This window comes from Vipera berus (assembly GCF_964194415.1).
Source record: "Vipera berus genome assembly, chromosome: 12".
Lineage (NCBI taxonomy): Eukaryota > Metazoa > Chordata > Lepidosauria > Squamata > Viperidae > Vipera > Vipera berus.
The window spans coordinates 18,523,972-18,539,340 of record NC_138215.1 but is presented as its reverse complement, the minus strand read 5'-3'; the positions used below and the strand labels follow the sequence as shown (position 1 = coordinate 18,539,340).

Here is a 15,369-nt window from a genome sequence, read left to right as displayed (position 1 = left end):
GGAAAGTTCACTGCTCTTCCTTGCGCCGCTAGGGGCAGACCGAGCCTACGTGCCTCAAGGCAAAAACCAAGCCTTGTCGTTCGTGAGCATGCGCAGTCTTCTCGGCCTCTTGCGATGCGTTTTCCCCTGTAGGGGCGGAACCTTTGTTAACCCTCTGAGGGTCGGACGGAAGGATTTGGCAGCCGTACCAGAAGGAAAACAACTTTGGTCCTGAAGGAGGCATGGCAGGATCGGGGAGTGATCTAAAGGCCTCGTTGCTGAAGCACCGGCGCACCACCTTCGAACGGGTGGAAAAATTTATTTCGCAGGATTATTTTGTGGATTGTAACCTCCGGGGCAGGTGGGCTAGGGTTGGTCCGTTCGCTAATTCCTTCCCCTGCTTTTCCCCAGTTCAGGTAGTCCTCGACTTACGACCATTCTCACAGGACAGAAAGCTGAAAGAGATGGAAGGAAAGAGAGAAAAATCCTTAAATGCTTTTAAAAGCAATTGATCAAACATGTTTGTAGGCTTAAACACCAATTGTGATCCTAGGAATTTGCACTGTATGCTAATCAATGGTTAATTTTAACCGTTGATTACTTTAACTCAATTGTTGGAATACATAACCCTAATCTTTGCCCAGCCGATCCAGAAACTAGTCAACCCCATTTTAATTAAGCTATAGAAGTTTCCCCTCTAGTTACCGTAGTGGATTATAAATGTTGGAGCTCAACTCACCTTAACGCCATTTGTTTTGGAAAAGCTGGTTTTGTGGAACTTTAATGACTCTGGTCCTAATAAGGCAGGTATGGATTTAAATCGTGTAGTGTTGAAGAACTGGAAGACCATGACAAGTTTATCGGAGGAATATGCAGTCTTCAGTTTCTGAGAATGCATTATTCTTTTGTGTGCTGTTTCAAAGAGATAAAATACTGTGTGTCTTTTAACAGGCTGTTTGGTGACAGGTGTGCATTGGCGTCTCTGTCTTACTTTGAAACTTCTAAACGAATTCCATACAGTGAAGCTATTGGAGAAGAATTCAGCCCTATTAAAGTTGGAGATAGCTTTGGACAGACGTAAGTATTTCCTTATTCAGAGCTGAATTTCCCATCTCATTTCCTAAGGGAACAAAATGAAGGGTTTGTACTTTAGCTTAGAACCACTTTAGCCTAGTGGTTAAGGCTTCAGGCTAGAAAGGAGGAGATCATGAGTTCAAGTCCCTCATTAGCCATGAAAGCCAACTGAATGAATTTTGGACCAGTTACACTCTCAGTCCAATCCATCTCACAGGGCTGTTGTTGTGGGGAAAATGGGGGGAAGTTATTTCTAAAAATAATGCTGGCTGGAGACTTCTGGGAATTGAAGTTCAAACATCTTCAGGTTGCCAATGTTTAAAGGGTATAACCATTGTACTTTTTAGTTAATGGAATCTGTGGCATCCTGACAGTTTTAGTGTCACTTTTCTAAGGTGGCACACCTGCTGGTTTAAATTAGAACTCAGCATTCCCAAGAAATGGACCGGAAAGGAAGTGCACCTTCTTTGGGAAAGCGACGGAGAAGGAATGGTGTGGAGGGATGCCCAGCCCGTTCAGGTAAGTGGCTGTCATGAAATTATCACCAGCTGGATCAGGATCCAAAAACAAAAACCCCGCCCCCATGATAAAAAGGCAAGTACACAGTAAATAAAACTGCCTCAAATGCTATTCATTGGGGGAAATGCTGGAGAAAAATAAAATGTTTACAAAAGAATGTGATGGACGTAATAATTCAAGGACTACCTATATTGACAATGTACCTGTCCAACTATATATTATTTGCCATTATCAGAGTTTGACCCGAGAAGGTGAGAAGACCAGTTATATGCTGACTGACAGTCTAAAGGAGACCGACCTTCATGGGTGAGTCACATGGGTGAGACCCATTTATTTGAACAAGCTGGCCTGGCCTGGCCTGGCCTGATGGGGAATTACTTAGGGTTTTAATATTTATATATATATATTATTGTTTTTATTGTGGGCAATAATTTAATTCTTTTTTAACTTTTGTACTTTTGTAGTTTTAAGATATGCCCTGTTCACCGCCCTGAGTCCTTCGGGAGAAGGGCGGTATAAAAATTTAATTAAATAAATAAATAAATAAATAAATAAATAAATAAATAAATAAATAAATAAATAAATAAATATTTTGCAGTATTGTTATGGAAATAATACTTTCCTGCTCCAGCAATTCAATAGAGATGAACCTTGCCAGTATTTTGACATAAATCTTTGTATAGAAATAATGCTTAAAAGTATTTGAACTGTTGAATCAACTTGGGATAACCATCCTATCCTGGAAATGCCAGGTGCTGAAAATGCACATCGCCTGCAGTGCATAATCTGCTGACATAAAACTGGAACAATGTAAGTTGCTCAAATTCCAGTGGAAAGAAAAATTATTTGCCAGAGGGATGAACAGATGACTTGGGGTGGAAAACTTTTGCAGTGTCAGGGTAATCACTGGGAGCCTAATTCAGGCCCATGGATTCTTCAAAACAGAAAGGTGATAGGCACTTTTTCCTCTTCTGCAGCTTGACCCTCTATCTGGAGGTTGCCTGCAATGGTCTCTTCGGAGCTGGGAAGGGCGGCATGATTGAACCCCCGGATCTGGACAAAACGTTCTCCTTGAGTAGAGCAGAGCTGGTGGTTTACAACCGAGATGTCCATGAGCTTCTGGTGGACTTTGAAATCCTCTTGGACATGGCCAAGGTGAAATGTCTTGTTTTTGCCATTTTAATTTATTTTATTTATTTTATTTTAATTCCATTTATATCCTGCCCTTCTCCGAAGACTCAGGGCGGCTTACAAGCTTAGCAGTAGTACTGAGAGGTGGGGGGGAGGGGGCTTATGATCTTATTTCTGCTTTTTAACTTTTGATCCTCAGATATTTTTGGGTTCCAATTTGAAGAAGATTTTGATGGTGAGCTTGACTTGACTGGTCAGCGTAAAATTTATCTTTCTTTTCCTGCTTAGCTCCTCGGAGAGGAAAACCAGCGGAGCTTCCAAGCGCTTTACGTAGCGAACCAGATGGTGAACCTGTGTGATGTCAACAACCCTTCAACCTTCCCGGCTGTTCATGAACTGGCCCGCTCTGTTTTCTGCCAGAAGAACGGAGAGAGCCAGCATATCATCCATGCAATGGGCCACTGCCACATTGATACCGGTAGGAACAGCATGTGTGGTATATATTCCAGTCCAGGAAAGATCTGCCAGGCCTAATATAATTAGGCAAAGGAGTGAGGGATGATATGCAAGTAATCCTCAACTTGCAACCATTTTGTTTAGTGACCTTTGGAAGTTACAACGCCACTCAAAAAAGTGGCTTAACAACCGTTCCTCACACCATCGCAGCATCCCCACAATCACGCAATCAAAATTGGGCCGCTTGGCAACCAGCATCATGGACTCAGTTAATCACCATTTCTGACCTTCCCAAGCTGGCTTCTGACAAGCAAAGTTGTGGGGTGGGGGGTGGAGAAAGGGAGTCGGATTTGCTTAATGGCCACATGATTTGTTTAACCGCAGGGATTTGCTTAACAAACATGGCAAAAAATAAAATAAAACTGACCATGATTCACTTAATGACCGCCTCGCTTAGCAACCGAAATTCTGGCCTCGTTAGTGGTTGTATTTAGCTTTAAAAAAATACCCCATGCATTGCATAGATCCAGTGAAAGAAATTTGGGGCACATAGCCCTAGCGTTGTGCTGCTTACCCCCAGAAATCGTGGGTGCTCCATCACTGGAGATTTTTAAGAAGAGACGAGACATTCACCTCTCTGAGAGGGTATAGGTTCTCCTGCTTGAGCAGGGGGGTGGACTAGAAAACCTCCAAGGTCCCTTCCAGCTCTATTCCTATTCCATTCCATTCCATTCCATTCCATTCCATTCTATTCTATTCTATTCTATTCTATTCTATTCTTATTCCATTCCATTCCATTCCATTCCATATTTTCTATTCTATTCTATTCTATTCTATTCTATTCTATTCTATTCTATTCTATTCTATTCTATTCTATTCTATTTGCAATAAAGATTCTATTCTATTCTATTCTATTCTATTCTATTCTATTCTATTCTATTCTATTCTATTCTATTCTATTCCATTCCATTCCATTCCATTCCATTCCATTCCATTCCATTCTAAATTTCTTATTGTACAGTATCAGCATATGTTCCAAGGACATTATAGTGCCATCACTTGCAACTTGCGTTGCAAAGAGTAAGGAAATCACATAAGAATTCCAACACATACTTTTTTTAAAAAAATATCAATCTCATATATAGGCATTGCAAAGCTTTTAGCTTGATTCCTAATAATAATTTCCGGGCATTGGACAATCCTACATGTGGCTAAAACAACTATGCTCTAAAATTAAAATCTCTTCTATCCATCTGAAAAATCTTTATTACGGTTATAGACAATCCTCTAAGCACCCTGTAAGAACAAAGCAAATGTATTTGTGAACGGCTTGCTTGCAATTGTAACCTTAGCTTGGCTGTGGCCTTATGAAGAGACGGTCCGTAAATGTGCACGCAGCTGGGTAACTGTTGTACGCCTGATGGAGAAGAACCCGGACTTCACATTTGTCTGTTCACAGGTAATCGATACGTAAGTGCCCAGTTTTTAAATGTGTTCGTGCGTGTAAACCATAATGTGGTTTCTTTGGTTTTGGAATTGGATATGAATCCTATTATTGTGGTTTTTGCTTAGACCGTGTATGAATCCAAACAGTTGTGGCTTATTCAGTGAAACACTTAACCAGGTTTTAAATTCATATAATCATCTTCTTTGCTTGCTTAGATCAAGGGTCTCCAAACTTGGCAACTTTAAAACTTGTGGACTTCAACTCCCAGAATTCCTCAGCCAGCATGTCTGGTTGAGGAATTCTGGGAGTTGAAGTCCACAAGTCTTAAAAGTTGCCAAGTTTGGAGACCCCTGGTTTAGATCAATGAGAAAACCATATAAACTAGCCACTGTGTCCAGATCTTAATACTGGAACATTTTGGTGTGTAAACTGCAGCTCGGATGAAAAGAGACATTTTTAGGACATTTATATGGCTTTTTTGTCTGCAGGCCCAGCAGTTTGAATGGGTGAAGTCCTATTACCCTGGTTTGTATGCTACAATTCAAGAATTCGCAAAAAGAGGACGCTTCATACCAGTTGGGGGAACCTGGGTGGAAATGGTAAGGCTGCATTGTAGTTGGACCTTGCTTACTGACCACTCAGTCGGTGAAGGCTTGAAATTATGACTGCTGAAGAAAGGGACACACGGAATTCCGGCCATCACCATCATAGTCTCATGAACACAATTTGCACCTGCCTGCTTTTAAGACCATCCCTCCCTGCTGCCCCCAGCTGACCTTTGTCCTTGTCTTCATCTGGATGTAGCGTGGGAGGTCAGGTATGGAAAGAAAGTGGGTTCTGCAAAAAGTAGAAAAATGATACTGCTAACCCTTGTGATACTCAAGATCTCAAGAACCACGAATGGTAGATTCAGGCCAATAATGCTAGTTGGTAGCAACATTGGGTGGAAGGTAGCTGGTGAACTGGGGTTTGCTACTGATGTGGGGATTCAGTTCTTGGTGGGGAGCGAGGGCCTTTTTACACTCTGTGAACTTCAACCCCCATGCTGACTCAGGAATTCTGGGAGTTAAAGTTCACAGATGGTAAAAGAGCCATAGTTCCCCATCCCTGGTGCGGAAATACAGGTGTTTTATTCCCTCCCAGGATGGAAACCTTCCAGGTGGAGAATCCATAGTTCGTCAGTTCCTGCAGGGACAGCGTTTCTTCCAGCAGGAATTTGGGAAGCTGTGCTTAGAGGTGCATATCTATATTCCTCTTTTCCTACCTTCCAGGTGTTTCCCTAATGCTCCTCAGTCCTGCCGGGATGGCATTTTTGTAGCCTCAGATCCTAAATCGGAACCAGTGTTGTCTGTTAAATTAAAATGTGGATAGCAGCAGGGACCGTAAAGAACTCCTACGCCAGTCCAGTGAATTCTGCTCAACCTGCACATAGATCCTGCAGCAACCAGTGAACTAAATGGCCAAACTGGAAACGGAAGAATATTTGAATTCACCCTATCATGACAGAGTAGGCAACCTTGGCTCTTTTATGACTCGTGGACTTCAACTCCCAGAGTTCCTGAGCCAGCACAGCCAAGGTTGCCTACCCCTGCCCTGTGCTCTTTGGTAGGGCAATCAAGCAATTACACTTTCCCATAACTATATAATTTTTTGTTCAGACTCCTAGGGACTGCCTGGATAAGTCCCTGCAGTTTTCTTGGCAAGTTTTTTCAAAAGTGGTTTCTCATTGCCTCCTTTCTAGGGCTGAGAGAGGGTTGGCCCAAAATCGCCCAGTTGGCTTCATGCTTAAGGCAGGACTAGAGCTCACAGTCTTTCGGTTTCTAGCCGAGGGCCTTAACCCCTACTATCTCTCTCCCATAATTATATAAGAAGCTAAACTGAACTTCCTCATCATTCTGCATGGCCAACATCAATTTCCAGTCAGTCAGCATTTTTATTCTCAGCTCGTTCTATGTATTTAATGCCAGCTCTTCACAGACAAGGCCATTGTTTTTTTTATCCCCAAACCAGTTCTGGCTGCCTGATACATTTGGTTATTCAGCGCAACTGCCACAAATAATGCGTGGCTGCGGGATATGTCGTTTCTTAACTCAGAAATTGAGTTGGAATCTGGTGAACACTTTCCCGGTAAGATTTATAGTTTAATTCAAATAAACCTGGACACAGGGACCCGCTGAGCAGCGGTTGGTCTCATCTGGATGTTAGCCTGAAATTTATTTCAGAAAAAAACCCCCACTGAACTTGTTGGGGACTGGGTGGTTTATTGGTTACCTGCAATCTCTTGTAGCACAACACCTTTTTCTGGGAAGGCATTGATGGATCCCAGGTTTTGGCTCACTTCCCTCCTGCGGATTCCTACGGATTGTCCGGTCGTGTGGAGGAGGTGAGTAAACCCAGCAAAAGTGATTCTCCATCTTCACAGCAGGAGAGACAAACCCAATAAATTATTTTTATTTTCCTTGAAGGTAGGAAGTGCCAAATAGTGTGTGAATGGGAGATCTGCCCTCTCCCTTGTGCTCCCTCTCTTCTAGATGTTAAGAACGGCGAAGAATAACAAGGACAAGGGCCGTGTGAATCACAGTGTCGCTCTCTTTGGATTTGGAGACGGAGGAGGGGGCCCTACACAGAAGATGCTGGACAGGCTGCTGAGAATGAAGGATACAGATGGTCTACCCAGGTTGGTTACTCTTGGCTAAACTGTATAAACAAAACCGGAAACAAAGCCAATAAAATAAAAGAACATTCTGTGCTTGGTTGCTCATGCCTTAGAGCCGGGGACTCTATACTTGGCAACTTTAAGACTTGTGGACTTCAACTCCCAGAAATCCTCACCCAGCATGGAGAGCCCTGCCTTAGAGCACTGTTTCTCAACTTTAACCCATGCCCGGCTGGGGAATTCTGAGAGTTGAAGTCCATCTTAAAGCTGCCAAGGTTGAGAAAAGATTAGAGAGTAATTTCCTTAAATGAATGCGATACCAAGATTGTCTTGGTTGGGTGTTCCCTGCAGTGGTGATTTCCTTTCATGCAGGGTTCAAATGTCTGTCCCAGATCGGTTTTTCTCTGCCCTGGAGAAGGAGAAGGCTCAGCTCTGTACTTGGGTTGGAGAACTGTTTTTGGAACTGCATAACAGCACCTACACAACTCATGGGCAGGTGAGACTGCACAAGGCATCATAGGAAGTTTGTAGACATTTCTGTTAATGCTTCACTGCAGGCTCCAGGATTCAGAGCAATACATCTGGAATGTATCTATTAATATTATGGTTCATTGCATAATTAGCCAGATGTTTAGACCGAGTTTGGCATTTTTATGCACCTATCAACTCATTTCCAAAGACCTGGGATAGGCAGATGTTGTTTGATGGTGTTAAAATTGTTGCAGGATGTAAGCTGTTCTGAGTAAAGCTGCCTTTTGCAATTGACGGGTGGTGATTTTTGTCAATTCCCTTCCCAGTAAGCTGCCTTTTGCAATTGACTGATAATGATTTTTGTCAATTCCCTTCTGAGTAAGCTGCCTTTTGCAATTGACTGATGTTGATTTTTGTCAATCCTGATGGCGTTCAAGGGGTGCTCCAGTACCCCTTGAGTAATGAGTAATTGTAGTAATTTAAGAACTGCAATCTCAGTAGGATTTCTAATCTGTTTCCATTCCCCAAGGCCTCATTTTTCATTTTTATTTTTAAGTCACTGGACATTTTGTATAAAATCTATAATTTTCTCTCTGGATACAGATTAAAAAGGGGAACAGGGAATGTGAGCGTTTACTCCATGATGTCGAGATCCTGAGTAGTTTGGCTCTGGTGCAAAAAAGTTCTTTCCAGTATCCTTCTGTTCAGCTTCAGCACCTTTGGAGGTACGCAAATGCAAAATTTTGTGTTTTTTTGGTAGAATGTAGAAGTTTGTGGAATTGGGAGTGGTCCTTCCGATGGCCAATAAGAAATATGTATAAACCAAAAGAGGAAGAGAAACTGTCATGTTGACTTTCTGTAGATAAATTAGCATTACACCAAATGTCCCTTCAGAACAATGCAAGCTAGAAACATACTTCTCAACCTTAACACGAGAATCTGACATTTTAGTGGAAAGAGAGAGATAGAACTAGAGGTGTGGAAACTTATATAAAAAAAAGGAAAACAAAAATGTACACAAAGAATGACTTTCAACTTCTTTCTGAGATGTATAAGGCACTAACATTCAACTCTTAGTTCAACACCTTAAAAACAGCTTCTTATCTCTCTCTTCCCTCTTCGTCTTCTTCTTGATCGTTAGTTTATGTTGTTGTTTTTTAATCCGTATGTTCACAAAATTTAATAAAAGTACTGTGAGAATCCCGACTTTTCAGTTGGATCACCAGATCGAGGCTGGTGCAAATGACACACGTTAAAGAGTGTAATAATTGTGAGCCCGCTATTTTAGGCCGAATAATGAGTCCAGCTACATAACACTTCTGATTACGCCAAACTGTGAGTAGGTCCAGATGCATCTTTCTACGCTCTTCCATATTCTCTCTCTGTGTGTGCGATCCCTCCTCCCACTCTTCTCTTTTTCGGCTGCAGGCTGCTGCTCTTGAACCAGTTCCACGATGTCTTACCGGGCAGTTGTATCCAGCTTGTAGTAGAGGATGCCATGAGGTACTACTCAGGTGAGAAGGAACCAGCCTTGAGAATTTGGTTTGGTTAGGCAGCTGCCAAAGCTCAGGGACCATAAATGGCCATTAGAGTCCTAAGGCTGTGCTGCTTGGCTTGGTTCACGAGAGGTAGACTGTGTGACTCAAAACAGCAGGTTCAGTCCTGACGTTCTGGTGATTCAGGGCCTTTCCTGATGGACATCCATGGTTATCTGCCTTGATGGTTCTGCTCAGCGGAAGGTAGCTTTCTTCCTTTTGATAGAACCATTAAAACAAGATTGTGGTATCCTGAGAAAGAGGGCAGAGGAAAGGTCAATATACAGTGGAAAACTAGGAAGATCTGAGATTCTTCCTCCACTGTACAAGGACTAAGAAAGTCTCCAAATGAGGGCTACGAAAGAGGCTTAGATTTATAACTCTGATTTAATCTCTTCTGCAGCACACTAGGCCTCGTTTCCTTTTCCAATATGTAGCATAGCTCATTCTGAATGTGGGCAGTCCTTTGATGGGAATCCTCTCTTTCTTCCTCTCCTTCAAGAAATCCGAAGTTCTGGAGCTCAGCTTCTGAAAGACGCCACCCATTCTTTGTGCGGAGCGCTGTTGGCCAACGGGGATAAGAGCAGCGATACCATCCTGGTTATCAACACTTTACCATGGGAAAGAACCGAAGTCGTTTCCAGAACTGGACCCCAAGGATCTGAGACTTTAGGTGGCAACACTGCTTCAGTTTTAGAGTCCCTACCTATAAGGTTTTGGCCACCTTAAACAAATCCACTTTTCTTTAGATTGATTGGGAACTGACGGAAAAGATCTAATTCCTCTGGTCTCCTTCTGTGTCTTCCAACACCAGCTTTGGTGACGGTTCCCAGCATGGGCTTCTGTGCTCTTCAAGAGTCATCACCTCCTCCACATCCTGTGACAGTCAATAAAGAGGTGGGCTTGTTGTAACCTTTTTTGAGGGTTTGTTGTAACTTTGAATGGTTGCTAAGTGAGGACTGCTTGCAGTTGAAAGCGACAGCCAGAGAATGACTTGTCTTTCGGGTTATCTCAGTCTATGTTACCACTCTTTTTATAAAGATGGTGATAATATAGTGTAACGGTACGTGAAAAATACCTTGGGAGACGGGTCGCAAAATTGCCTAGGGAACAGTTAGATAAGAGACAGCACAGCCCACAGCTGCATAACAGACGCAGAGTGGCTCACAAAGGACCCTTCTCTAGTTGGGAGAATTGTACTTTCGGATTGGCAACATTCTGCTAACGTAGTTTTAGAGAATAGTCAGATAAGAGAGGGCATGTCCCGGAGCTGCATAATGGGTGGAGAAAGAGGCTCAGTGGGGACCCTCCTTAGCTTCTCAGGCTGCAAAAGAGATGGTGGGAGATTTGTACCTTTCCGACTTGCAACATTCTATGAATGCAGCTTTACAATAAGGTAGGAATAGCTCACCTGGTCGTGTTTCCTGTCTGCTTGACCTGGGAAGGCTGAGACATAGGGAATCTGCCATTGTTTTTTACCCCAGGCAGATGGTTCTGTTACTCTGGCCAATGGCATCATCCAAGCCTGCCTGGATCCTTTGGGAAGGATGGTCTCCCTTTCCTTGCTCCACCCAGACAGGTATTTCTTCATATAAGTACAGGGTCAGCATTATGTTCTGCAAACAGGGCATTTCTCCCTCTTGACACTTCTTGCGTTGGTCTTCTTGTTGCAGAGAGGCTGTTCCGGAGGGTTGCCAGGCCAACCAGTTTGTGATCTTTGATGACGTCCCTCTCTACTGGGATGCCTGGGATGTGATGGATTATCACCTGGAGACCAGGTAAGGAGCCTGAAGCAGCTTCTGCTTACAGGGCTGGCAATCTGCAGGGGTTGGATCACTCGTGAATTAACTCCTAATAACAGAAAATCACTGGGAAGGAAAAGAAATCCTTCCCCACCCCCCACCCCCGCAAGCCATCGAGAGGAAGAGGAAGGGGCGTGGCAGGGAAAGGTAACCCCACCTACTTCTAAGTTGGCCCCACCTACTTCTTTATTCGTTGGTTGCCTTTTGTCATGTGCATTCACCCCTGCTTTTCAGTTCTTTTAAGACTATTGGAACCCTGAATCTTGCATCAAGTACTTTTTGGTGGGTCCTTCGTAACTTTGAACGGCCATTATGTAAGGACTACTAACCTATAATTTTGAGCCAGTGATGTCCTACTCTTTCTTTCAGGAAGCCCATCACCCATCTCCTCAAACCCCTGGAAATTTCCATCCCAGGTGGCTTGCGGGGCAGCGTGACTTTCTCCCTGCAGCTCAGCGAGAGCAGCGTCCTAACCCAAGAGGTTGTCCTGGACGCAGCGAGTCCTTACATCTCCTTCCGGACCCAGGTTTGCTTTTCTTCTTCTTTTTTCCCCAGAAATGTTTCACCAACTGGGTAAAATTCGACTCGTCTTTCTTCTCCTAATCTGCAGCTCTCCCTTACTTAAGAGTCGCCAACTGGGGGGGAGGGGGCAATATCTGCTTTTTTTTTTAATTGCTTGGTTGCTTTCCAGGTTGACTGGAACGAAGCTCACAAGTTCCTCAAGGTGGAATTTCCAGTCAAGGTTCGGAGTCCAAATGCCACTTACGAGATCCAGTTTGGCCACCTGCAGAGACCGACGCATTGGAACACGTCCTGGGATTGGGCCCGCTTTGAGGTGAGGCTCTTCTTCACCTAACTGGTATTCCCAGGATGGGAGTGATCCAAATTCTGCTTCTTCTTTTTTTTGGTGTTTTTTTTTTACGTACAACTCTTCAACAGCTCCATGGTGACCGCCATCTTGAATGTTTGTACCACACCTTCATCTCATACATCAGGCTGCACCTGAGGGAGGGAGGGAGGGAAGGAGGGGTCAAATGCGTCATCAGTCTTGAGTCCCTTCGTGCCCCCAAGAGACCTAATTCCAGCCCACCTTGAATTCCGTTGACTCTTATCTACCGCCAATTTCCCTTGACCGTTAGTAGCTCAGATTCTTGTAGCGAGCTAAACCTTGCGATAATCCTTTATATTCATTTGAACTGCCTGGATTTCCTGATTTCCACAGCGCTTGACAGATTTCCCACACGACTCAAGGCCGAATTAAGTTTGCGCCCTGCCTCGTTGACCCCCCACCCCAGTTTTAATGAAAATCCTGCTCACCAGATAGCCACACTGAAGTGTTCCAGAATCACATTTGCCCTGAAACCAACTTCAGTTTTCCTTTTGGCTTTTTTTGAAGGTGTGGAGTCACAAATGGGCAGACCTGTCCGAGCACGGCTTCGGGGTTGCCTTGTTGAACGACTGTAAATATGGCTGCTCGGTCCACGGCAATGTGATGAGTCTCTCCCTGTGAGTTTTGGTGAAGGCTAGGAACGCCTGGGCTACGGCAGAAATGATTTTGGGAATGACTTCAGTCTTGCCTGCTTTGGTTGGATTTTTTTAACTTTTGCCTTGTGTACCTGCCGACGGTTTTGATATTTTGTAGGGTTATCATGGGACTTAGCAACTTCAAGTTGCGTTTTAACGCACCAGAAGGGCGGGATATAATTCATATCAATGTTGGCTGCTTGGACCGCTAAGAAAGCAAGCAAAGGGTGTGAATGACTGGATAATACGAGTTTTGATTCCCGTGAAGGTTACGGGCTCCAAAGTCCCCAGATGCTGCTGCAGATATTGGACCTCACCAGTTTACTTATGCAGTGATGCCTCACCTGGGTAAGCAGCTCCTGAGAAGAACCTGATCTTGGCAGACTGCTCTTTTTTTCTTCTCCTCCTCCTCCCTCTTCTGCTCTTCACCTTCTCCTTCTTCCTCTCTCCTGCTTCTTTTTCTTCTTCTCCCTCTTCCCTCCCTCCATCCTCTATTTATTCTCCTTCCTTCCTCTCTTCCTGTCGCCTCGCCTTTCCTTCCTTCCTTCCGTCCTTCCTTCCTTTCCTCCCTCCCTTCAATTTCTGCAAATTGTTGATTTTGTCTTTCATAAATCGTACCATTAGCACCGATGCTGGGCCAGTGCAGGGGTAGGCAACCTTGGCCCCTTCATGACTCGTGGACTTCAACTCCCAGAATTCCTGAGCCAGCATGGCTCAGCTTGGAAACCTCTCCCTTTCCCCTCAGCATGGCTCAGGAATTCTGGGAGTTGAAGTCCACGAGTCATCAAGGGAGCCATAGTTCCCTCACGCTGGCTGAGGAATTCTGGGAATTGAAGTCCACGAGTCATAAAAGAGTCATAGTTCCCTCACGCTGGCTGAGGAATTCTGGGAATTGAAGTCCACGAGTCATAAAAGTCATAGTTCCCTCACGCTGGCTGAGGAATTCTGGGAGTTGAAGCCCACAAGTCATCAAAGGGTCATAGTTCCCTCACGGTGGCTGAGGAATTCTGGGAGTTGAAGTCCAGAAGTCATCAAAGGGTCACTGTTCCCTCACACTGGCTGAGGAATTCTGGGAGTTGAAGCCCACGAGTCATAAAAGAGTCAAGCTTGCCTACCCCTGGGCCAGTGGGAAGACACCAGGAAAACTAGAAAGGGAAACTGTACCTCCAAACTGATGGGGGGGGTAGGGTTACCCTAACCCTACTTTAAATAACACTCCTGACTGTACAGCTTTGTCATCCACAGATTCTTTCCAAGGTGCCGAGGTGATCCAGCGGGCCTACAACTTGAATTTCCCTCTTCACGTAACAGAGGGCTCTCCTCCTGGGCCGCGTCCAGCCTGGAGTGCCTTTTCTGTCCCGTCTCCAGCTATTGTTCTGGAAACAGTAAAGCAGGTAAAGAGCCAACGAGAAATCCAGTCATTCAACTCAGTTCATCTGGGCATGTTTTCTTTCCGGACCATCTTGCGAGCCTGGAAAAGGCATTTCTCCCCTCTTGCTTTTTCAATCCAAACAATGAAGGAAGGTCCCCTTCTGAGACATTCGCAAGCCTCCCCCCCCTTATTCCTTCTGGGGCTCAGCTGCTGCTGTTCTGACACATAGTCTAGAGCAGGGGTAGGCAACCTTGGCCCTTTTATGACTCGTGGACTTCAACTCCCAGAATTCCTCAGCCAGCCATGCTGAGGGAAAAGGGAGAGGTTTCCAAGCTGAGCCATGTTGGCTCAGGAATTCTGGGAGTTGATGTCCAGGAGTCATAAAAGAGCCAAGGTGGCCTCCCCTTGGATTCTAGTCTGTGGCTCTTCCTCCTGTTTCCCAAGTTCATTCCCACACACGATTAACATTTTATCACAAAACTAATGGGTCTTAGTGTGCTTTATGTTCAACGCGGAAGCTAGCTTAGCTGACTTCTGGCTTGCCAGTCTTTTCTTCCCCTGATTTCGATGAACATTTGAGCAAATTTGGGGGTTCTAGGTGAAGATTCTCTGAGTTTCGACTCGTCAGGCACCACCTTTCTCTGTCCCTTGCGGCATCTTACAAGAGCAGGACAGGAGGAAGGAAAGAACAAGGTTGAGCTGACGGGGAGATCTTTCTTGGGGTCTTCTTCCCCAGGCCGAGGACAGGCCAGATGCCCTGGTCCTCCGACTTTACGAGTCCCACGGCAGCACAGTTGACACCTGGCTCCAGATGGGCTTCCCGGTCCACGAGGCGGTTGTGTAAGTGGAAAGAGGGTGTCTTAATGGCCAGCTTTTCCCCCAAAGATTCATGGCTGACAGCATCACTGTCTTTTTGCAGGTGTGACCTCCTTGAAAGACCTGATCCTAACATCCCCTTGGTTCTGGAAGAGCATCGGCTGAAGCTTTCCTTTAGGCCCTTCCAAATACTCTCGATCCTGCTGGTCTTGAAAGGACAGACCAGGACTTGAGGCTTCGAGGCACTGACTGCTTTCCCAAGGACTCATCAGCTGGAGCTTCTGTTCTCTGCCTAACAGGGCAAGGAGCACCAGGGATGGGCTACAGATAGTCCTCCATTTATGACCACAGTTGAGACCGGAGCTTCCATCGTTAAGTGATGCTGTAACTGAGACCCTTCAATTTTATGGTTATTTTTTTTCTTCCACGGTTGTTAAACTAATCATGTGGTTGTTAAAGGTCATTTAAGCGAATCTAGCTCTCTCTCTCTCTCCCCCCCCCCATTGATTTAGCTTCTTGGAAGATCAAGAAATATGCCTCCCAAAATATAATAAAAAGCAATTGTTGAATGAATTGAGTAGAGTTTG

General features: G+C 44.6%; 1 protein-coding gene across 3 annotated transcripts; it reads left to right on the top strand.

Moving 5' to 3' along the window:
- Positions 1-124: 124 nt before the first annotated feature.
- Positions 125-15,355, top strand: MAN2C1 (mannosidase alpha class 2C member 1). Of its 3 annotated transcripts, XM_081337232.1 has the most exons (26): positions 129-340; positions 931-1,056; positions 1,449-1,572; positions 1,808-1,878; positions 2,550-2,727; positions 2,992-3,181; positions 4,512-4,618; positions 5,095-5,205; positions 5,750-5,842; positions 6,617-6,733; positions 6,894-6,989; positions 7,138-7,283; positions 7,635-7,758; positions 8,337-8,458; positions 9,162-9,247; positions 9,771-9,941; positions 10,083-10,165; positions 10,753-10,847; positions 10,942-11,046; positions 11,440-11,596; positions 11,762-11,905; positions 12,467-12,576; positions 12,863-12,942; positions 13,840-13,988; positions 14,703-14,806; positions 14,886-15,355. In XM_081337232.1, exons 1-26 carry the CDS (start codon positions 222-224, stop codon positions 15,013-15,015), a joined length of 3,138 nt encoding a protein of 1,045 aa, XP_081193358.1. In that variant the 5' UTR covers positions 129-221; the 3' UTR covers positions 15,016-15,355. The 3 variants fall into 3 exon arrangements, 2 of the variants coding, with proteins under 2 accessions (XP_081193358.1, XP_081193359.1); XM_081337233.1 differs by lacking the exon at positions 6,617-6,733; XR_014027665.1 differs by lacking the exons at positions 14,703-14,806; positions 14,886-15,355 and having other exon boundaries at positions 125-340; positions 12,713-12,942; positions 13,840-13,978.
- The last annotated feature ends 14 nt before the right edge of the window (positions 15,356-15,369 follow it).